The sequence below is a fragment of the Sturnus vulgaris genome, chromosome 4, assembly GCF_052056855.1.
Source record: "Sturnus vulgaris isolate bStuVul1 chromosome 4, bStuVul1.hap1, whole genome shotgun sequence".
In the NCBI taxonomy this organism is placed as follows: Eukaryota; Metazoa; Chordata; class Aves; order Passeriformes; family Sturnidae; genus Sturnus; species Sturnus vulgaris.
The window spans coordinates 34,553,332-34,577,928 of record NC_142246.1 but is presented as its reverse complement, the minus strand read 5'-3'; the positions used below and the strand labels follow the sequence as shown (position 1 = coordinate 34,577,928).

Below are 24,597 nucleotides of genomic sequence, written 5' to 3'. Positions count from 1 at the left end.
AGTGAAAACTGAAATTGAAATCAGCAAAATACTTTTTTGCAACCCCAACAGAAATTGTCACAGTTTCTGCTTACTTTTGATAGGAGTCTGTACTTGATATTTATCTTTCCTAAAAGAATTTGTGTCTGCTAAGCATAACAGAACACCATTAACAACCTTTAAAGAAATATTTTAAGACAAAGTATCAAGCACATTATTTTTCTAATTCTGAATTCCATCCATAACATCAGAATGATACATTGTTAATATTATGATTTAATATATTGTCAAATTAATGATATATCCAAATAATTTACACAAACTAACCCTTTCATTTATAACTAATGCATCATCACAAAGCAACCCACATTATCAAACCATGTGTATTAGTGCCTATGTCTCATGGAGACAAGTAATTTTCATAGAATAATAGAATCAGTAAGGTTGGAAAAGATCTCCAGGATCACCAAGTCCAACCTTTCACCAAACATCACCATGCCAACAAAACCATACCATGAAGTGCTATGTCCGGTCTTCTATGGAACACTTCCAGAGACAGTGACTCCACCATCTCCCTGAGCACCCCATTCCTATGCCTAACTACCCCTCCAGTGAAGGAACTTCTCCCTTGGCACAGTTTGAGGCCATTTCCCCTTGTCCTGTTACTGGTAATCTGGGTAAAGAGGCTGCCTTCGACCTTGCTACACCCTCCTTTCAGGCATTTGTAGAGAGCAATAAGGTCTCCCCTGAACCTCCTTTTCTCCAGGCTAAACAACTCCACTCCCTTATCCACTCCTAGGATTTACTCTCTAGACCCTTGAACAGCTCCATCCCCCTTCCCTGGAATCACTCCAGCCCCTCAATGTCCCTTGTGTTGTGGGGGGCCCAGAACCAGACACAGCACTCAAAGTGTGGTTTCACCAGTGCCGAGTACAGAGGAACAATCCGTGCCCTGGTCCCACAGGCCACACTATTTTTGATGCAGGCCAAGATGCCATTGCCTTCCTGGCCACCTGGACACAGCTGGCTCACGTTCAGCTGCTGTCAACTAGCACAGATTGCAGGAAGTCACTGTAACAGTGACTTCCAGGTACATTGTTACAGGGCACTCCTAACTTTTACTGGCATAGACTAGCTAGTACAGAGTGACACAAGTACTCTAGAAAGCAAGCTATGGATGTTCCCAAACCTGTTTCAGAAATGAATCCTGGAGGATTCAGCAGCAGCAATTTGACACATTACTGCTCAGCTCCCAGTACTGAACCTTCTACATTCATAATCCACAATGCAATCTTCAAAGTAGCAATCACTAGGATTTTATTAATCTATTTGCACTTGACTGCCTGAGTTATCTGAAGATAGAGCAGCCATGGCAGAAGGATTGTAGGTAGCACAGGTAGAAAACTTATCTTAAGTCATTACAGATTTATTCAGTAGGAATTTCCCTGACAAAAGCTTTCTGTGGCCTGCAGTGAATACTGCTACAACATGCTCTGAGGATCCAGTGACAGAACTGAGTACATCATTTTGTTGATGAAGTTCAATTGCAGGCGATTAAAGATAGCCATTCTAATTTGAGTGGTTTATTTCCAGCTTTTAAAGATACCAACTTGAAACAAAGAGCAACAATCGATCTAAGGCACAGTACACAAGCATCTAAACAACTTCATCAATACATTAAAGTGTGCTTTTATTACCCAATGATTTTATTTAAGTAGACAGAGAATAATTAAAGTGACAAGACACAGACTTTTTACTTGCTCCCCTTGATGCCTTAAGTTTTTCTATTCTGTTTGGATGTGATTTTCTGATGTGCTAGAGTGATGAAGACAAAACAGTCCTATTCCAGTTGAAAACTCAAGGACAGTTTCTTCAAACTTCAGGCCCTAAGCATAAACAATATGGAAAGAGGAGGGCGGGTTCATGCAAATGAACTTAAACCTATAAAAGTGTGAGATTTTGTGACCAAGTCCTCTCTTGCTTCCATCTTGGTCCATCCAGGCAGGGGCCATGACTGTGGCACTCATACTGCCAGAGTGTGGCCTTTCGTAGGCCTCTCAATAAATACCCATTTTATTCCCCTCAACTCTGTGGGTAGCCTCTGTTCCAGCTTCCCAAGGCATCACCCCTTTTGCCATTTCCTAGCTCAAGTTTAGCAAAGATTCCATCAAATGATCACTAAGACACCAATTTAAGAGCATGATCAAACGTATCTTCAAACACCTGTAGAATAATCCTCATGATGCTAAAGTTTTATTACAAATGAATCCTGGTGTCTCTAGACACAGAAAGTGACAAAACTCGAAGCTGTAGGTAACTGTCACACTCTAGGCATTCAACTGCTCCTTTGCAGAGGTTAATGTGCTGTAGGACAGGGTGAGTGCACAGCATATTAATGACAAGGAAATCACTGTGATTATGGTTCGAAACTAAACTTCCACTACAAAAAGACGTGACAGGATGATTTCCAATTGTCTTCACATCCAGTCAGTCAACCAAAATTCCTTAAGGTTTGTACTACCAGGGATGCTTGCACGTACTCTCTATTCAAATGTATTCTCAGCTGTTGTGGAACAAGTTAGAATGGTCCATAAGGATTTCTTATCTCTTCATTAAAGCTTTGAAATAGTCTTCACTACTCCTCAAGCCCCTTTCCTTGTGTGTTAGCATTTTCATGCAATTATTTTTCAAGAGAAACGAAAAACTGAATCTTAGCAAGACCATTAAATATTCTCAACATGAGTCTTTATGCATAGAGTCATAGTTCCACTTACAGCCTGTTATTCCAAATGTCTCAATAAATATATTTTTAAATGGCAAGGCAAAGGGCCTATTCAATGGTTACTATTCATCACTTCTGGCTACTCAGTTCTTAGGAAAACAAGCAGACCATAATAGCCATTAAATGCTAGAAACAACCATATTAAGTAATTTTGAGGTGGAATTTAGCACTGTCCTTTTCTGAGCTGAGATTCCAATAGGACAAAAGAAATTAAATACAGTCTACTACTTGCTCAGTTGGTCGACTTAGCAAAGGGCTTGAAACCATGAAGTGAAACTGAGTGAATCCTGGAATTTTATTACATGCAGCACCTAGGAAAAAGAGAAAAAAATTCTAATTTGCTACATTTGAGATGTGTCTCTGTCATTGTATTTTATCATCTGAAGATCCAGTTACTAATTCTACTACAGTGGTATAATTACTCTTTTACAATCTGGTTAACCCAAGACACCTTGAAAGTACCTAATTTTTAAGTTAAAATACAGTACTACTGACTGCTGTAGAGCAATTAATGCCTTTTTACTACAATTCAAAACAGTAACACAAGTCAGGAAAATCTCTCTCTCTTTCAATCCTGATTAATTTAATGAGTTCCTTCAACACTAATCTCTTAAACACAGAACTATAGGAAGCAAGAGATCAAAGAATAAGCAAAGCAGTCTAACTAAATAATCCACATTGATTAGCAAATTGTACTTCCTACTGATCTAACAGTTCACTAATGGGATGTCTGGCACAATGAATATTCTTAGACCACTTTGAAGCTATGCTTAACATTCATATGCTCCTTCCCTTATGCGATATCTAGGGAAGGCAAATTAGTCTTTTTTTAAAATCTTCAAATTAATCATATACAGTCCAGAAAACAAATGAAGGTTGTAAATATTTTTGGGTTTTGCTAAGACTTCCATAAATTTTGTGAAAGTCTAAGACATCCAAACGCAAAATTAAATTATCTCCAACTGCCCTACTAACCAGCATTCCATACTGTGAATGGCAAGTACTGCTGCAGTCTTCAAAGAATAATTAAAGACATCTTTAAAATCTATGTTCAGTTTTGTACATCTGTGACCTAGTTAGGGTCAAGCACCTTTGTCTGCAAAACAAAATACATACCATAACTTCCAGTTGTATTGGCACAAATGATAGCACCAAAGAACGTGGGAGCGTACTTCTGGATTCTGGAAATAACTTTCTGACAGGCTACTGTTGGGTCTGTTCCCATCCTCATATATTCCACGGCTTGATAACTAAAAAAAATCCGACCCCACACACAGAAAATCAGCCATACTCAGGTTATATAATTTAAAATACCAGAGAACAGACCTTGTTTTATGTGAATAATGGAAACACATGAAAAATAATTTTTAGGCCAACTTCATATTGGCAATTGGCACTCAAATTCTACATAAAAACCAATTAAAAACAAGACTTAAAGGGACTACAAGATGACCTCTATACCACATATCATTTGATGGCAGGCCAAGCCAAGAGAAAATTTGCAGTAGAAGAGGCTAAACAAAAGATCAGCTGAAGAACTGCAAGGCACAGTGGCTTAGAAGACTTAGTGGCCTGTATTTTTCATTATTTGATTGAGTTTGACATTAGAAGTAATTGCTAATTTTCAGAAAGGCTAATGTCAAGATAATTTTTTGAGGAAAACTCAGTATTTCATTACTGATAAATTACTGAGCTCAGTAAGCATTAAAAAAATCTTTCAGAAAAAAATTAAGTTTCTGAGAACATAAAAATTGACACTTCCTTTATTTTATGAATATGAAGGTAGAATGTTTTGATCAGGACTTTGAGCCACTTTCAAACTGTTTGCAAAGTGATTTAAAAAACCCTTATTCTAAGAGTAATCAAAATTAATTTCCTTTATATCTAAAGGAATTGCTTCAGATGATCCTGTTGCATTTCCAAAATATCCTGAAGTAAAAAATTACTTACGCTGCCATTCTTTCAGAACCTGAAGATTAAACGGTACCTCATGACATAACTTACAAGCAAACATTTTATTGCTTTGATGAAAGATGCATATACCAAGACCAACTCGTTAAACGAAGACATCTACAGACTGCATTAATTACAGATGTTAGCAAAGTACCACAGAAAAGAACAACTCTCGTATTTTTAAACTCCTTATTATCTTTGATTTATTCTAACAATCAAATAGGTTCAAGTTACCTACAGATAACTATCTGAATATTAAGCTGTATTGCACAGGGGTCTCTTCACTAATCAAAAACTCAACAAGAAGTTACCACCTCAAGGAAGGCATACAGGAAATATTAGCAATTTTGCCCCTTATTTGACACTTCCTTCACTTCTGGGAGGTTATTTCTTTTCACGTAGGAATATCTAAATACCATGGCATTAGTAAAAATCTTTATCTATAACAAACCAGTAATTAACCCCCTAGTTCTGGTGGTTAACCCACTAGTGCTAACATGAAATGTTTCAAGCATTACAGACGAACACTTCCTGCCGCTTAAGCACAATCTGTGCTTTTACTGACTAACCTTATAGTGGAGATCAACTCACTACTCATCTTGGTATCTTGTATGACAAGATAGATAATTCATGAAGTTGTCAACTGCCTTGCATCTGAAAGACTGACTCAGAACAGCTTGAAATTCACTGACAACATCTGTAAATATGTAACAGCTAGCAGGCTTTCTTGGTTGCCAGAGTTTCAAAAAAGTTGCCTGAGCAATATGAAGGCCACTTCTATAATATCCTTCAAGCATCAGTGACCATTATGTTCAGCATGGACTTCCATAATTGATTCCTGCTGAGACCCACCCACAAGGATGCTCACGAAGAGAGCCATATCTTACAGTTTATGTAACCACAGTGACAACACTAAAACACCTCTTTCAGTTTCAAATTACATACAATTACAAAGGATTGCTGCAGTGATACCTCCTGAGTGAGCTGAGACCCACAACTCATTTCTACAATTTCACCCATTTCTACAATTTATAATACTTTTCCACACAACAAAATGCTTTGGAGAAGTAAGCTAATCAGGTCTGCTAAAAAGCATACAGGTTGGAAATGTACTCATTACCTGCTGCCTGTTTGCTCACAGCTTGGCAGTATTAAGGGATCTGTCATCAAGATATTTAAGTCTCTTCTTTTAAGGCAGATCATAAGGGTAACTTGATTCTGCTACTGTTCTTTCCCCTTCCACTCCTTCCTTTACTCCCACTTCAGCAGCCACTAAGTCAGACTATATTTTTAATCAATTCTTCATTTGCTGAGTCCACATTTTGCTGCAAAAATCTAGCAAAGTGTGCCCTAAGGACAAACCTGGGTAAGAAGCGCATCATGATGTCACCATCCCCAGTGGCTGCAGCTCCTCCGGCTGTACTATCTGCGTAGGATCCCGCTCCAGCTATCGGAGAATCTCCGACACGGCTGTAGTGAACAATGGAAAATAAAAACCAAACTCTGTCAGCCTTACTGCCTCCAGCTGACTTCACATTAAACCCACAGGAGAACAGAACAGGCAAAGAGGTCAATCCACTGCAGTCCAAAGTCTTGCCTTAAAACTACCTGTAAAAGTGATCTGTGATAACCTGACTGACCCGAGGCTTAATCCACCACCAATGCATAAGTGTCTGTTACTGTACTGACTATAGTTAAGCCAGTGAGATTTAGCCTGTGGGCAACAGTAAGTAGCTGGGGACATTAATAAGTTCAATAACTTGTTGCTAAATCCAGAAGTTGTCTGACTTGGTTGACAGACAATAACCCTAACTGTGTAGAAAAAGTATCTCAAAGACAAAACACAAGCCTGAGGCTCTGATTCTATGTACATTCCTTAGGAGACTGTGTGCCTCTCCAAAATGTTTGTCTCTGGCGCCTTGCCTTACAAGTTGTCTCACAGCTGTGCCAGTTGTTTGTGTGTCTATATGGTGAATTAAGCAAGCTGAAAAACAAGCATTCCCTCAAATGAACACACATAGTCTTGCAACTTAAACAGTTTCTCAATATTAGAATTTCTGGCAAGTGCACAAAAAAAGGCAAAGCCATTTTGTGATCTAAAGGTTAACATTTTGAAGCACAATCACAAGTTTAACATCGGAAACAAGGTGGGGGAGAAAGCTTTTTCGTAAAATCAGAGATACTAACCCTGGAAGTTTGTGGATTGCACCATTAGTAGATGTCCCAGAAGCAACAGTTCCACTCACACCAATTACAACCATACCTAAGATGTTCAACAGGGACAAAACATATTCAGGAATGCTACTAACATACTTATTTAGTTAGCACTACACTTATAAAACAGAGCCACAATGCTCAGACAATTCAAATTACTGGTATAGTGAAATACAAGAGTTGTACTCTTTAGGAAAATAAGTTCTTTTAAAAAGAGATTTGAAAATTTTTATGATCTATTGCAAGAACTCAAAAAGGAATGTGAAACAGTGAACGCCACACTGTTCAGAACTGTATGTTACTGCTGCCCATACAGCCACTGTCTCCTGATACACACCTTTGTTAACCAGTTGAGAACAAGTACCTGGTGTCACCACATTGAACACCAATACCATCAGAACAACAAAGTTTAGAAATTATAAACGGTACTTGAAGGAAATTGAAAAGAAAAAAGTCAGAAACATGAGCTTAAATTTGGCAGAAGATGACACATTGCCTACCAAAGTAACTAGAATTACATGATGGACAACCAAATACATTCATGAGCCTACCCCTTGCTAATTTTGTGCTGGTAAGAAAATCACTGCCTCATATTAAAGAAGCTTAGATTGTCACTTGGAATTGGGTTTGGGATCAGTTACTTCTCCATAGAGCAAGACTTTACCTCCATAGAGCAGGAGAGGGCATGAGTTGCTGTGAGTATAAAATTCCAGTACAAACTGGGGGCCAAGAAGCAGAATTTGATGAGCTGAATTCTGTTTCTCTGACCTCACTAAGCAGTATCTTCTTCTCATAGAAAGGTTTCCTGACCAGTAGGAGCTCAAAACATAAAGGCACAGACCCAATGGCCTCTGCAAAAAAGACTGGAAGGGTATCAGTTCCTACCAATGTTGTAAATGCATGCTGGATGAAGACTCTTCTCTAAATGTGCTACTCACAGAGATATTTCATAATATAAAACAATGGGGTGGGAGAACTTGAAATACTAATACAAAATACCACCATTTACTAAACAGCTTAGGACTACTTAATGATAGATCGATTCTTGAATTGTGTTTAGCAGATTCCTCCCTCCTGACACTCCACAATTTCTAAGTTTTCCAGCACTTACTGAATTACCCCACTAAGTAAGCTAGCTAGCAACTTAAGAATCTGGTAGGTTGCCTAGTCTACTTCTGTAGACTATTAATTTATTATTAGTAGGATGAACTAGAAACCAAGAAGAAAGATTCACACTTGAAATAACTTGTTAATTCTTGATTTTGTAAAGACCATCAGACAAAAAGTTCTGGATTTCTAAACTGAGAAAAATCCAAACTAAACCAAAAAGTGGAAGATTCAAGACTACAAAGTATAAAGATATGAAAGACATGAATCTGTAACTGCTCTAGTCCTTTGTCTGATCTGCTCATTAATCAACGTATAGGCTTAGCAATTAACAGTCCTCAATCAGTATAGTCTTAGAAGTTTTTGGGACTACTACTGCTAACCTGTTTTAATGTTAGTTTCTGTAGAAATTTACTCATTTAGAAAAAATACAGAATAAAAGAAAAATGAAAGCAAAATTTATTTTATAAGCTAAAGGAGTGTGACAACCACTTTTAGTTGGCAACATGACTAATGATATACTCATTTCTTCTACCACTGCAAGGCCTTTTAAGTTGGTCTGACAGCACACCATAATCAAGATAAACATAATTATCTTTAACTTAGTTTCTAAGCATCCACAGCTGCCCAAGCAATTATGCCAAGGTATCTGTGAGAAAAGCAGCAGGGCAATGAACAAGAGTTAATGGCAAAAAATGAATCAAGTGTCTATGCAGCCAATGAACTGGAAAAAAATACAAAAACAAATACTACTTTTAGGCACTCCATTGCAACACATAAGCAACAGAATCTTGAAACCACTATAAACAGGAAATAATTCCTGTATGAAATATTTTTCTTTAAATAAGTATGATTTAATCGTTAGAGGAATGAATAAAAAAGATCAGCATCAGAGTTACCAAAAGTTGTTACCAATAGTGTCGTGATTATGAAAACTTCTTTGTGAGCTGGTCTGTTCTTCTTTATAAGTTACTTCTTCACGTCGTTTATACGGTCCACATGATTTTGAAGAGTCTGGCACCACATTCTGTAATTAGTTTGTGATTTGCATGAATAATATATTCAACACAGATAAATGAAAAAAAATACTCTGATCAATACCTATAATTACCATAAAGGCATTAGATGCCCAGTACTTAAACTACAGAGATGTACTGAGATCCCACAAATTGTTATGCTTAGTGAATAATTAAGACTGATATCTGGTATTACACAATAAAAAGATTTTCTTGGAAAAGTTACATTGTTCAAATTAAAGACTCTCCTCTGCACAACTCACTGGTCAAAAAAAACCCCAAACCACTGTACAAACATGTAGAAATCAGTGACACCCAAAGCAAAAAAAAACCAAACAAAAAAAACCCCCCAAAAAACATTCAAAGGGCAAGTCAAGCTCACCATAACAGGCAAGTTTAATGGACATCTGCACTAACCTGATGCATTCATAGGTCTGCATAAAGCCTCTCAACTAACTATTTAAAGACCTTAATTACTACTTTAAGATTTTCTTTCAGAAATGTATACATGCATCAAAAAATACATGCACTGCTTTGTTTATTTTGGTAAGTCCTGTCCCAATTAAGAACTAAAAAATAACTCCCACACCAAAACACTACTGCAGCAAGGTCAAAAGCAGCAGGATCTAAGAAACTAGGCGCATATACTCCCAAGTCTAGCAAATGCTTAGTAATATCAAGTTTTTCTGTCTAATAAGCAAAACTTCTTTTTATTCACATGTAAAGTGAAACTTCAATATAAGCTGAAAGGAAGAGGCAATGCTGCACTACTGACTTTCTAAATCCCCCCTTCACTGGTATCATTGCACTGTACCTTCCAGTAGTTTGGCTGACAGCTTTGATTAAGCCACTCTGAATATAGCGAAAGGGATTTCTGGGTAGTTAAATCTTCATATGGAAACCCCATTCTTACAGCAAACAGGGAGGCTTGAAAAACAAGAACAAAATGAAAAAGAAACATTGACTCATTCTAGTTTTATGGGTTTTATGATAATGCATTCATGTTATGTTTTTTTAGAAATCAAGAAATTCTACATCCTTTTTGGAGATGAGAAGTACATCTTCAGGGAGCAGCATCAGCCATTAGAGTGATGTACAACTGCAGTAGCCAACTCTTGCTTCACAGGCAGTAACATAAAAGTGCTCCCATTGAAAGAGAAACCAATTCAACTCTGTTAATCAACTGGACACAACTAAGAGTGTGGAGCAGGAATGGCCTAGGTTATGTGGGTCACAGAAATAAATAAGCTATTCAAATATATTTTCCTTAAAAAGCAAATATAAATAACGTAACAGCACAATATTTGCTATTAAAACTGATACTTGAAGAATGCAATCCACCAGCTTACATCACATTACACTTCTTCCTTGCAGCTTTAAAAGTGACTGCTTCCTTGTTTTGAAAATTTCTATAGCAGGTGGCAAGAGAGCAAAAGAAATATGAACACAAGCAATGAAAGAATACTACACTTCTAAGAATGGCTTATCATTAGGCAAAGAGCAAAAAGATCAACTCTTCTTTCATCTTTTAGCTGCAGATACTGTTGCTAGATTCAGATGTTTGAATTTATATTATCAATCCTTGATAATAATGTCACTATAATACACAGCTGAACAAACTTATCCAGTCCAAGAATTAAAAGAAGCCCTCAATTATTTCTGGACTGCTTTTCTATCTTTTTCTTAAAATCTGACACAAGTAAAGTATCAGCAATCAGAGGAAAAGAAAACTGACAGCTTCAATTAAATAAATATTTTCCCATTTATAGAACAAACAGGCAGAATTTGGAGGTTTTACATTTGGGGTTTATTTTGTAAGGTAAAATTGTGCTTGTGCACGTTTTTCAGGAATTCAAAAATAGTGTTTGAAACATTTTTTCTATTCCAGTAAGCAGAGTTCCTAATTTTGCACCTTGAATTAAAAAAATGCCTGCAGTGATTACATGCATTTATACAAAAAGATTTTACTGTTCTAGCTATCTTTTCTGTAATATAAGTATTTCTATTTAGAAAATAATCTGTTCTCTGACGTGCCAGTTTGAAGGTTCAAATGGGTTTTCTTTTTATTCATCTTCACCTGGTGAAGACAACCAGAGTTTCTCTTATCCAAGTTCCAATTTCCACAAAAAAAACATTTCTTCAAAAGAAATAGTCCTTCTCAATTTCTCCACTGCTGTCATTAACTCATTGATATTAAACACCATCTCCAATTTTTACTCAGATAAATTTTTAGCTTTCATATCTTTCTTTTGCCATTACTGCTAGACATTTTCTTCTGAGGAAGCTATCACTGAGAGTAAGGATAACAAACTTGTCCACATGTCTCCATTAGACAAAGAGCTATCTTCTTAGGTGGGAAGATGTATTTTAAATCAGCACTTTAATCCTTCTGTTTCTTCATTTTCCTTATCCTTTCTGCTTGTTCTCCTGATTAAAATTTAAAAATACTATGGTAACTAGCAATGAGGGGCAAACTAAACTCCAGTATTTAACACCTGACCAATTTATTTTTCTGCACTACATAAGAAATATCTCTTAGAAAAGCCACTCATAATCATGGTCAATTGCCTTAAATTAAATAGAATCTACAGGTTTCTCTGTTCAGACCTTCAAATTGTATCCTCACCTCCCAAAATTGCTCCATTTTACTCCATCAAAAAATTGCTTGAGCACTTACTACTGTACATGCTAATTTCTTCAAGAATATTTTATCTTATCAATTTCAAAGCACTTGAATCATCATTAATGCTCAGATGTCATTTTCCACACTTATCTCTGCATTTCTTTCTGAGCAAGTACAGGCTCAGAGTAGGCTTCTTAAAAGTCAAGAAAAAAAAACCCGTTCACAACTCACACACCTCCAGGGAATGAACATCTCTTTTTGAAACTGGTATTCTACCAACATCAGCCTGTATTTAAAAAGCTCAACTAAGCCTCCAATTTGATACTACTCTTTTGTTGTGCCTGGGAGCCTCTAATGAGCTTTTCTACATTGAAGTTCTCACTAATACTTATAAATTCTGAAATACACTAATCACACTCAATATATACCAAAACAGTGGAATTTAACTCTTGTGTCTATTAATTCTGCCATTCCTTAAAAAAAGTTACTTCATGGTTTTAAATGCAACATTTACAATCTAACAGTTTCTATACTGTCTTTTATAAATCATCTTTGGTAATGTAGATATCAGTGATATTAGCAAAGCCTTGAGATTACAAGTCAATATTTGCAGTTAAGCTGATGGAAAAAGCCATAAAACTTTTTTGCCTTCTAAAAATAAACCTATTTCATAGACACAGAATGAAAGAAGAAACACTTTTGAACTACTTGAGTAGATTGATTTGATCACCAAGGAATACTTCCACCTATATTATCAAGATGAAAATGTTGCAATTTTATTAGGAAGTGTTTTAAAATGAGGGTTTGGCTTGGAAACAGTTAATAATTACCTGACTCTCCCACTAGTAATGTATGCTTAGTGTATTCAATAACTTTTCGTGCTACGCCAATCGCATTTTTCACACGCCTGAGATCTGCAACAGCCCCAACTTCCATAGTGTTGCTGGAAACAAGGAATATTTAAAACTTATTAAAACTACAAGAACAATTACACATTTTTTACTAGAAAAAACTTTTCTCATCTAAATCAAAAAGCTTTCTCCTTTAACATAGTGCTTTAATTGTTCTATGCCAGACAGATGTCACCATATTAGTAGGGAAAGACTTCCTATATATATTTTTTCCTTTCACATGCATATAGATGTTGCTCAAGAAATAATACTTCCATTCAGAGTAATATTTTCAGTAGAGTAACTATTTTGTTACATGAACTCATAACACGAACCACACACTTGCAATTACTTTTTAATCAGGACAGCTTTAAACAGCAAATAAATTATTGAAGACAATTGCTCCAAAAGTGAAATATTTATGGACTGAATGTGAAGGGAAAGCTAACAATGCTACAAACCATCTGTTTCAACTGCTATACCTGGAACTGCATGAATGCACTATAAGTGAAGAGTAATTTCCTACTCTTCCAAAAATCAAGTATGTTGTTTTTCCTTGTTCCTTGTTCTACAAGTTAGCTTGTCCCATAGTCAGCTGCAAATCAACAACTCTTAAGTGTGCTAAAAATGGCAAGTGTGAGAAACAAGTTAATGGAAGTTGTCTTTCAGGGGTATTATACAAATTGATATTATATTATGAATTATGTTGATTAAATATTATGTTGTCTCAATACTGAGACAGTGATATGTGTTTTGGAGTGGTTGATGTTGCATGGCCTAGTTTCGAGATTGGTTTCTGCGATGATGGTTTTGTGTGCTGTGCTTTTGTGGCTTTGTGAGTTTACATTGGATGAACTGCTGCTGGCCAAAACTTTGAGACAGGACCTTAAAAGGAGCAGAACGTCATCTAGTGATGGCCCTGAGGACCACAGTGACAAAACTGCGTCAGAACCAACGAGAGTGACATGCAAATCAAAATAAATGTAAAATTACTATGTAAAATCAAAATAAATATGCATCAAGCTGATGCAACACCAGGGGTATAAAAGGCAGAGCTGCCATTTTGTGGACGAGCCTCTGGCATTTGGCCACGCTCCCAACTCTGTCCCTTTTTGCTTTGAGAACTTTTTTATTGTTCTCAATTAAACTTTCATAACACATTCCCACTCAGGGTCTGAGTTGTTTATAACAGCAGGGATCATTCTTTTCTCCATACAGTTTTCTTACCCATCCATAATCATTGCATCCAGAGTTGTTTCTCCACTTTCATCTGGGCTCCCTCCATATCCCACGCTCCCATCGCACTGATCGATCTCACACTGAGCACAGCCTCTCTCGACTGCATCCAGCTCTGAGCCTCCTGACTCTAATACTCTCCAAGCTGTAATCAACACAAATAATTTAATGTCACTATGGAAAATAGTTTCCACTGCTGCTTAAAGATGGACATGATGCAGGTGCACCATATAAGTGGAAAAAAAAGTAGACTATAAATTACAGATTATAAAGACAAAATATAAATATAAATATAACCAAAAGAATACAAGGTATCACTTTTCTAAATATTATTTTTCTTGCATATCTGATTAGTGTTTCTGACTGAGAAACAGAGCTTTTCTTCTGACTGAGACATTATTTATTAATTATTATCACAAGTCCTCTATAACGAATACCCTTCTCTGCCCAGAACAAATCATTACTTTATCACCACTTGTTTAAAGCCTTCTGGTAGAGGGAAGGGGAAAAAAAATCTTTCAACTCAAAAAAGAAAAAAAAAAAGCCAAGAAAAGGCTGCCCTCAAAAGCTTCATATGGAGCTATTAAGTCTCCAACTGCAGAATAAAAAAGTAAAAATGCACATCAGTTACTACATTAGCACAAAAGCAAAGTGAAAATTATATACAGGAAATTAAGTCTCCATGTTCTCCTCTTCAACCCTTGGTCTTCTATTCTTCAGGATCTAGATCATGGTGCAGCTTTGTAAGACATTACAGATGTGTCAAACAACCTGACTTGAATATACTGAGCCTGAAGGCATTGCACATACGAGATTTCACAAGGATGGATCTCAGGCAAGATTTCCTCAAGTGCTTGAACTTGCTGCCACTGACAATCACAGTTCTGCTTATTCCTGTTTGTGCTGGCTCTGGTGCTCTATCATATGACAGACCTAACACGGGGAGGCAGCACATGCACACAGGCCAGTTCCTTCTGCTGAAGTAAACCACCTCAAGAAGCCTCATGATCACAGATGCTGTATACCAACTACATGAAGTTGCCTGCACTAGGGAAAAAGTAAGACTTAATACCATGCACCCAACTCCACATATGCTCGCCTCTATTACAAACTTCAGTGTGAGGAGTATTCTCTGATTCATATTACCTTTACTGCCGTGAGTAGCCTTAGGAGAGGCTTTCAGAAGCTGCATAGCAAGGGCATTGCTATTTTCATGAGTGTATTTAACTTCTGACCATTACAAGGCTTTTTTGGTAACTCATTTGACAAGCAAGCATTCTGTAGCATGGGGTTATTTACAACTCGGCTTTATTAAAATAATCTGCAAGTCTTTTAAAATTACTATTCACAGCTGCCATAGGAAAGCCTGCTCTGACTGTCAATAACACATCACAAAACAACAGTTTCAAAAAATAGTGTAACTACCTAATTCATTAGGGGGCTAGACGGAATCTCAGGGAAAAAAAAAAAAAGCTTTAAAAAAAACTGTGCAAGAGTGCAAACCACATTATTAGCAAAAGTATGTCTCTGATCTAGCTTTTCCTAGTTCAAAACTCTCCTCTTTAGCTTTTGTGGGTTTTGATCGGGTTTTTTTTGGCGTTATTTCTCAAGGTGTAAAGTGAAACCATTTGCCTGGAGGCTCCCAGCGGCAGAGAAGGAAGGGCAAGCGCCGGGGCTTGGCCGTTCCCAGAGGAAGGGTAACCCTTTCCAAGCCGGCCGAGGCACCTCCCGCGGCCTCCCCGCCGGCAGCGGGGCTGGCTCTGAGCCGTGACGGGGCAGCGCGGGGAGCGCAGCCCGGGCCCTCCGCAGCCAGCGCCGCTTGGCAGCCGGGTCACATCCAGCTCCTTCTGGCCACACATCAGCCCGGCCACGCCTCAGAGACTCATTTTTCCTGAAGCACTAACAAGAGCCAGGTCCGCCCGGCGGCCCCTCAGCAGGAGAGCGCTCCCGGAAGGCACCAAGCGGCGCGGCACAGCACCGCCCCACCCGCCCCGCTCCAGCCCGGGCCCGCGCCGGGACACCTGTCTCTGCGGCCGTCCTAAACGCCCAGGTGTTGATGACTACAGGCAGAGCGGCAGCTGAGGCGGCTCCCGCCGGCGTCAACACAGCGAGCCAGAGGAGCGCGACCATCACCCCCTGCCAGTCCCGGCCGCGTCCCGCCGCCATCGCCGCCCGGCCCGGCCCCGCTCCGCCGCCTCCCAGCGGGCGGCGCAGGCGCGCACGGCCCGGCCGGGACCGCGCTGCCCCCGGGTGTGCGAGCGTGGCGGCGTCCGGCTCTGCAGCCTGGGAAACGCTGTCGTGGCAAGGAAATGCTAAACCTTGAGCAAAGGCCGAAGCACACAAATACAATTGGTATTTCACAGAATCCTAGAATGGTTTGTGTGGGAAGGCGCCCTAAAGATCACCTAGTTCCATTCCCCCTGCCGTAGTCACGGACACCTTCCAAAGGACACCTCCTGTTGTTCGGAGACCATCCAGCCTGGTCTTGAACTTCTAGGAATGAGGTGTGCACAGCTTCCATGAGCAGCCTGTTCCTGTCCTTCACCACTCTCACAATAATGAATTCTTTCCTAATAGGTAATCTAAACCTACCCTGTTTCAATTTGAACCCATTCCCCTTGTCTTGTCACTACGTGCACTTCTAAATAGTCTTGCCTCATCTTTCCACTAAGTTCCCTTCACGTACTGGAAAGCTGTAATTATTAAGGTCATCCTGAAGCCTTCTCTTTTCCAGGCAAAACAGCTCCAATTATCTCAGCTTTTCCTCATAGGAGCAGTGCTCCATCCTTCTGATGAACCTGGTGTGGCCTTGTTCCAATAGGTTGATCTGCTTCCTGTTGTTGGGGTCCCAGACAGCTGGATGCAGAACTTGAGGGGGGATCTCACCAGAGCAGATGACAGAGGCAGAATCACCTCCCTCGTCCTGCTGGCCCTGCTGCTTTTGATGAAGGTTTTTATCGAGTCTGGGTATGTGTCACAGCCAGCCTGCTTGTGCAGGGCCCCCTCGTGCTGATGGCATTGCCAGTGGTGCTGGAGTGGGGGGCTGTGCAGCAGCAGGGCTGCAGCATGGGAGCAATCTCCCCCTGAGCTCCTGACATCCACTTGCAGCATCTTCACCTTGCTAGCGTGGATCTCTTTGTCAAAAGTGCTGTATGGCACAGAGATGTTTCTGTGAAGGGCGTGTTTTGGGACTTACTACAGCCAAATAGTTTATGAGAAAATTTGTGAAAAGCCTTGCTTTACAGAAGTCCTAAAACGTATAACAATTTAGTATCTGGTAAATCTTAAATTAATTAAGAATTAATTAATTTCTCAATTCTGCCCCTGCCATTTAAACTTTTCATGATAAACAGTTAGAATAATTTCAAACCATTTTTCCCATTGCCACAGCACTCTGACAGTTTCAGGTCCAAAGGCTTACCTGCTGTAAGCACAATTCACTGGTTTGTGTTCAGGACTGAGCAGGTTCAAGGAGCCGCTGATCATCAATCAGCTATTATATCTGAACAACATGAAAAAAAGTGACTTTTACTTCTATGTGAATATAAAATCTACTTTTTTTGTTTCTTTTCAAATACCCCTATTTTCAAATACTCTTACCGCATTACTCCAATGTGTAATGGGCTAAACTCAATTACTCTTCAGCAGCAGTGTTGTTGGTCTTGTATTTGTACTAAGAGGGGATACTCTTAGTACAAAGGTGGCAACCTTAGGTTTGTAGGCATATATAAATTGTGAGTGCACCCAAGTTGGTTTAAGAAGCCCAAAGTAATGTTATTTTTATTGTAACAAAACGTTCCACAGCTTTTGGAATTCAATGATTGCTACAAAAGAAATGTATTATCATTTATAACAGAAGTTGCAAAATAATGAAATACAGTATTGGGTTTGACTTCAGTGATAGTATGGCCTGGTTTCAGCTATTTCCCAAAAGCAAAACTACAAGTAATCTAGAGAAACCTTTACTCAGGTAAATACCATTAGCTGATTTATATCTGCTATTACTGTTCTTGTTTCTGTCATGCATTTCTGTGTAAAGCTGTTAGGCAAGAGAGATAGGCCAAAACACAGATCCAAATTAATTAGTTGAAAGGAAATAGAGCAAAAATATTTTCAGGAAAGTAATTTAGTAATAAGTAAAAAGAAAAATATAATCCAACACATTCATAAAGTGGATACATTAATGACATTTTTCATAGTTTTCTTTTAATGAGATAAAATGGACCATTATGGAAGAAAACCACTTTAATATGGGTTTCATTCAAGTAAAAGTATTGACTGTGATGGTTTCATCTGCAGGCTGAGCCTGCACAGCTGTGGAGAGAATGTTTTGTATGACTTGAAACAGCATAACATTATGCTTTGATGCTGATGCAGAAGTTCGGTTGGTTTGATTTCTCTGGCATGCTTTCTAACTGACACTCAAATATGAATGACTTCCTGCTAGAAATAAGAGCAATCTTGAATCCATCCTTTACTGTATTCATTGCTATTTAATATATTTTTATACTGTGTGTGAACAAACAAAGCAAATACAACTTTCAGATACACTGTATAAAACCAACAGCAAGGTCAATAAAACTCTTTCTCTACATGCTGAAAGCTAAGGAGAATTTGAGCAGTGTCTGTCCAAAACAGCTCTGCAAGTCTGTTCTGCTACATCCATGGGCTCTTGATTTATGTTCCATCTCTCACATAAGGTATTTTAAAACTGGTCTTGGGATTTAAAAATTCTTTGTGTTTTCTTAAAAATTACCTGTTGTTTTATATCAGTCCTTCCTACATCAGCAGTGGAAATGTCCCTTCATCTGTTTGTCCCCAATACTTATTGTTATCTTAGAAACCATAGCTAAGATAAATGGCGATGCTAATAAGCTTTTGTCTCTGCTGCTAAAAAGCAAATCAATATTTCTGCAAGGAGAATTTTTGTTCAAATGTATAATATTGAAAGAATATTCTAGAGAAAGGTTTGTATAGACAAGGGATTACTGAGAGGAGCTACAGCAGACAACACTGTGACTGGATGGCACTGAGTAATTAATGAAAACACAGGAGGAAATTCACCTCTTTCACTGAGAGGGTCTGTTCCTACAGTGGCCAAATTCTGACCTCAATTATATCTGTGTGACCTAATCTAGCACCATCTGTTAAAAAATGCATGCCTAGCTCCTTTTTGCTGTCTCAAATTTTCTGTAAGTGTGCTTTGAAATCTAATTAAGGTTTGTAGTTATATAGTTATATAATTTGTTTACATTTTTATCATCATTAGTTACATTTTCTAACACTAACATAGACATTTCACTAACATGAAAAGCAAATGCGAGAATAATTTCATTAATAAAAGTAATCAAGTTTGATTAGCACTTGCTAATTAAAATATATTTGTAAATAACTATGTGTTGTGTTTTTTTCTTTTAAGTAGATTTGTAGAAACACTGTGCTCCTGGGTTTTAATTTTTTTTTCTCTTTCAGTCCTTTTCTTGGCCTTTTATAATACATATGTTCACTCATTCACTGAACAACACCGAAAAGAATGAACATATTTATTCATAGTGAATGTCTCCATCAACTACCTCACAAGTCTACTAGGAAAGACCCTTATGCCTTCTCTCATGCTTGAGAAGAGCTATGTGTAAACATTCTCAAAGCTACTTAGTTATCCTTTCCTGAATCCCCCATAAAACTCATCATCAGTGTGTTATCTGTCAAAGGGTATAAAATTTGAATCACATGATTATCCAGACCTCTGCTTCCCGTACTGTTTTCATGTCTTTCCCAACAATCTTCTTCCATGTGTTACATGTGTTCTCTTTCACTTCTACCATCAGATCTTTTGGGTATGAGTTGTCATTCCATTATAAATTCGTACAGCTTATAGCACTAGAGTGTGTTACCTTAGCACTCTCTATTCCTTGGCAATATGTTAATGAGCATTAATATTGATAATGAGAAAAAAATACAGCTGCTAATTATAAAAACCAAACAGACATCAATAATAACTAAAATATAATAGCAATGCTTCCATTGCTAAATTTCCTTTTGTTACCACTTGTTTTTTTTAGAATTAAATTCTAAGTTATAGCAGTTTCTTTTCTTCCTTTGTAACCTTAAAATAATTATTGTCACATCATGTCACAAAATAAAATGTATATATTGCATACTACTATCCATACATACTATAATACTAGTATTATCTTTATCTGTTGTTGCATTCTGACTCAAAACAAGTTATGGGCAATATATTTCCTTTTTGTAATTGCTATACAGGTCTACTGCTGTAATAAAGTTATGACATGGAACATGTAATAGACCACAGTACATTTTTGGAACTTATTTTAATTTTTTAAAAATGTTTTTTATTACAACTCTTTGTAGCTTTCTGATATCTTCATAAATGTAATCCAATCCAATAATAATAAACTTCTTGGACAAATATAGCCAGTTACTGTTTACTTCACCCAAGTCTGAAAGTTGTCTTGACATTGTTAAATGAGCATATTTGAAGTTTTCAGTGTTGGTAGGAAACCACAAACTTGTATTATACAAATATTAATATAAGAATATGGCAAATTGTGATGTCTGTATCTGTTTTAAATGGTTTGAATATGCCTAATAGGATTTTTAACCAGGATTCTCACTGAGTTAGGGTTATCTAACACTAGAGTGTATATCAACACATGCAACACTGTGATATTTTCATGGTTAGACTATAGAAAAGCAATAAGTAGTTGCTTTAGGCGATAATTTACAATGTGTGAGCCCCATCTTTGAAAAGAAAACTGTGTGTTTTCTTTGCATAGTGCCTTCTCCAGAGTGTTTCTTTGTAGACTTGTTAGGACTACTATCACTAATAATGTCATTCTGTGTTTTTTCCATGTATTCCATTGATATACCACCCCGCTTGTTTTATACTGGCTTCCTACTCATGTTCAGCCATGTAAAGCTTGCTAAGGTATTGCATCCCCATAATGTTCGGTGTAAACTGAAACTTCAACTATTCCAAAACTTTGAAGACAGGTTCTAAGAATGCATTTGCAAAGTAGTAAAGAGCAAGTTCCTACTCCATGATGTCTGAACGGGATATATCCACAGCAGTGCAGTGTATCTTAAACACTGAAGAAATGTACAAATCGGGTCAAGTTGTTTTGAGAATCTGTTTCAGCAATGTACCAGCCATTCAATTACTGTCCTTTGGAAGTTCTACTGTAGTCTGATACCAATCACAGGGGTTATTAAGTGGAAAATGACTTTTTTGACTTCAGACTGACAAACTAGAATCTTGAACAAAAATCCTCTTGGTAACATTTTACTAGCTACATTTTAAGATAAGATGGCTGAGATACAAAGCACAGAAATACAAAGTTATGACCTACCACTACATTTTAAAGTTCATTTTTGTGCCAGAAATTGATCTTCTCTACTGATTAAATCATAAGATAAAATGTCTAGAGACAAGAGGACAAGCCCATGGTTAAGCAGCAGGTGTGAGTCTGAATTTACTTACTTTGTGAGGCTTTAGTCTGGTTATATGAGTATAATAATATCAACCTTTTCTGGTCACACTAGTGCATCACCACAGAATGTAAAGGAGACTATGTAGATTGGAACAAGAGCAGAATTTTCCTTAGATTTTGTGTTTTCATTCCATATAAATATTTCTCAGATTCTAGAAGCTTTTACTTGAGAGAAATGAGTTGTTTCATGCATTTGCTGTCATCTTTGATTTTCACTTTTGGAATAATGTTATGATTTGGACTCATATCCTACATAAATATCAATAAAATCTATTTCTTCCTAGTTTTCTTCTCTGCAAGGTTCTGATTTCACAATTACTTTTTAGGCTTGAGAGGCTACCTTGCTTTCGTAGCAAATATGAATTCAGATTTGAATAAGTAACAGTTAAATTGACCTTTCAGACCCTTACTGCTATTGGTGGCCCCATTGGCCTCATTGGAAAAGTATCTGGTAAATGCCTACTCCCTCCTCAGCATCAGCACTTGTTAAGCTACGAGGCACGTAGGGCACTTGCCTGGAGCTCTGTGCCGTGCGGGGACATGGCCATATGAGAAAAAAGGGATGCATATCTAACCTACTGACCTGCAACTCCCTTGGTCTCTAATAACACGTGTAACAGTGTGTGAGACACCATTTCTGAATTCGTGACTTACAGTAGTCTGTGGTCCTCATTACATTGTCTTGACTTTCATGAAAACATTAACATACACCTTCACAGAAAAAAAAAATCTTAAAATGTTAAACTGAAATGCCACTAAACAAAATAGCTAAATTTAGTCGACCAGTGTCTTTATTGTCTGTTAATTTTCCCAATATTCTGTACTCTTTATTTAGAAGAAATCTAGATTTGCACCAAAATTTAACAAGCTTGTCAATCTCTATAGCAATAACATTGCTTAGGCCTTACTTAACGGGGCTGTAAAAGGTGTATATATCGTACTAAACCCATGGTTTACCATAGACTTCCATTCAAACAGGGCCTAATTTTGATGTGCTCTGGTACCAAACACCTCTTTTGTGACTTGATAAAAATGATCGAGCTTTTAGATAGAATTAATGCTGTTTGTATTTGGGATGTAAAAAGAATTTGTCAGAATTTTCACTTAAAATATACATATGCCTAAACACTACACACTTTTTATTAAGGTAAATTATGTTACCAGCTTTCCCTGTATTTATCTAAACATATGTGTTGTACTGTATGTTCTACCATGTGCTCTTTTGTTCATGTGTATGAGGGACAGCTGTGTAGCTTGGGGAAATATCTGTTGAGCTGGCTCTAGGTGACTATATTTCACCTGGAGGTTCAAATTCATAATCAGAAGCAATACAAATATAGGAGTGTCTGATATTTTGCTGGAATTACTCTATGGGCTTGTTTACATGAAATCTATGTTAAGACTAATAGATGTATTTTTACTTGGATTAACCTTTGTACTGACAATTAATTCACCAGAAAAATACCCAGGATTTTATGCTTATGGTGCTTTACATAATAGCACTAATTTATCATGCCTGATTCTGCTGTAAGCAGAATTTCCAGATATGTAGTATGAAAAGACATTATTTATATTTGCAAATATATATTTGTACCATATGACATTTCAAATATATGACAATTTGCCGTACAGTCATGAACTAAGCCTAGGTCTACAAAATTATTTTAAGCTCTTGACTCGTGCTTTGGTTCCTGAACTTCAAACTATGTGGAAAGTACAGACACAATAGGAAGAAGAACCCAAATCCCTTTTTAAATGTGGCCTGCCTATGCCTTGAAATATTATCCTGTGAATAGACAGCAGTGAACTAATTGATGTGGTTCTTAAGGACATGGTTTAGTGGTGGACTTGGAAGTGCTGGGTTAATGGCTGGACTTGGTGATCTTAAGGGTCTTTTCCATCTTAAATAATTCTGTGTTTCTGTTAGTCTAAACAGAACACCCTGAACTTAAATAGAGGACAGGCTGACACTGTCTCTAAATCTGCATCTTCTAAATTTGAGAGATGTGCAGAACAATCTGAGCCCATGTATCTTTCATGTCAGTAATATCCATGGATAAGTACCTTCAGAGGACTCTATCTCCTGGCATGCACCAGTGCCTGCACCAGTGCCTGCACAGCTACAGAGTATCTCTAGGGAAGACAAATGAAAACTTGAGATTTAGTGTGGCTGTGAGATTCACTAAGGAAGAACAGCACACATTAGAGAAAAAAGGATGAAAGAGCTATCTAGAATGAGGTATGGAAGACTCAAGTACCTCCACCCTGCTTCTTAAGAGCCTAGTATTCTTCATTTCTACCTATCAAAGTCACCTTAAATGAACTTCATTGAAATATTTTTCGATTCTATTGTGCCTGTCTTTCTTTTCTATGTCTATTTTATAAATTATGATCTCAATGCAAAAAATGTATCTATTTAAAAGCACCATTAAAGAATTGCCTGCCTATAATAATAATAATAATAATAATAATAATAATAATAATAATAATAATTGTAATAACACATGACTAACAGATAATGCATAGTTTCTTCAGAAAACAAAAACATATTACAGCTAAAATGTTTTGAAAATGTACCCAGTAATGCATTTTCATCAAACCACAAGTTACTGCATGTATGTAACAAGTGTGGAATCCTGAGGTATTGCCCTTGCCCTGTGTTATAACAAATTGAACAAAATGTGGCTGATTTTTCCATAGAATTAATTTTGTTAATTTAAGTTTTGATTTAATCCATAAGTGGTGCATTATTTAATTAAATTTTGTCCAGAAGGCTTATCCCAGCAAATATTACTTAAGATTGAACTACTTACAGACTTTGAGAGAAAATCTATATAACAATCTCTCCTAACATTTGTTAATTTCAGTAATCCTTATATTGGAATCACGATCATGGCTAAATATTGTACTACCTAGTTGCTACTTAAATCAGTAAAACCATTCTAGGGACAAAAATGGTTGTTGTCATATGAGTGCCGTCACTTTTCTAATTCAGTTTCTAAAATTGTGTATTATGTTCTATTCATTGTTATTACCAGAGCCTGCTCTGATCAAGTATGTATTCTAATAGTGTATCAGTCCATATCAGTATGAATTTTGCTTACTATACACATACAAAAAGTAGAGGATCAGGGACTGTGTTACTTTTTAATACCAGAAATACCCTCCAGGGCTTTGTTAAAAATGTCTCCATCAAGGCATGATAGTAATAAGCTGTTATTTCAGATGTCTATTGAAAACAAAAGTGAAAAAACCTTTAAAAAACAACAGGTGTCATTTCAAT

General features: G+C 37.3%; 1 protein-coding gene across 2 annotated transcripts; it reads right to left on the bottom strand.

Annotated features, from left to right (window-relative positions):
- Positions 1-1,542: 1,542 nt before the first annotated feature.
- AGA (aspartylglucosaminidase) lies at positions 1,543-15,987 on the bottom strand. Of its 2 annotated transcripts, XM_014892613.2 has the most exons (9): positions 15,822-15,987; positions 13,792-13,945; positions 12,505-12,617; positions 9,866-9,978; positions 8,948-9,062; positions 6,902-6,977; positions 6,077-6,184; positions 3,878-4,011; positions 1,543-3,072 (listed from the first exon to the last, which is right to left on the bottom strand). In XM_014892613.2, exons 1-9 carry the CDS (start codon positions 15,964-15,966, stop codon positions 2,972-2,974), a joined length of 1,059 nt encoding a protein of 352 aa, XP_014748099.2. In that variant the 5' UTR covers positions 15,967-15,987; the 3' UTR covers positions 1,543-2,971. The 2 variants fall into 2 exon arrangements, with proteins under 2 accessions (XP_014748099.2, XP_088019694.1); XM_088163568.1 differs by lacking the exon at positions 6,902-6,977 and having other exon boundaries at positions 8,935-9,062.
- Between the last annotated feature and the right edge of the window lie 8,610 nt (positions 15,988-24,597).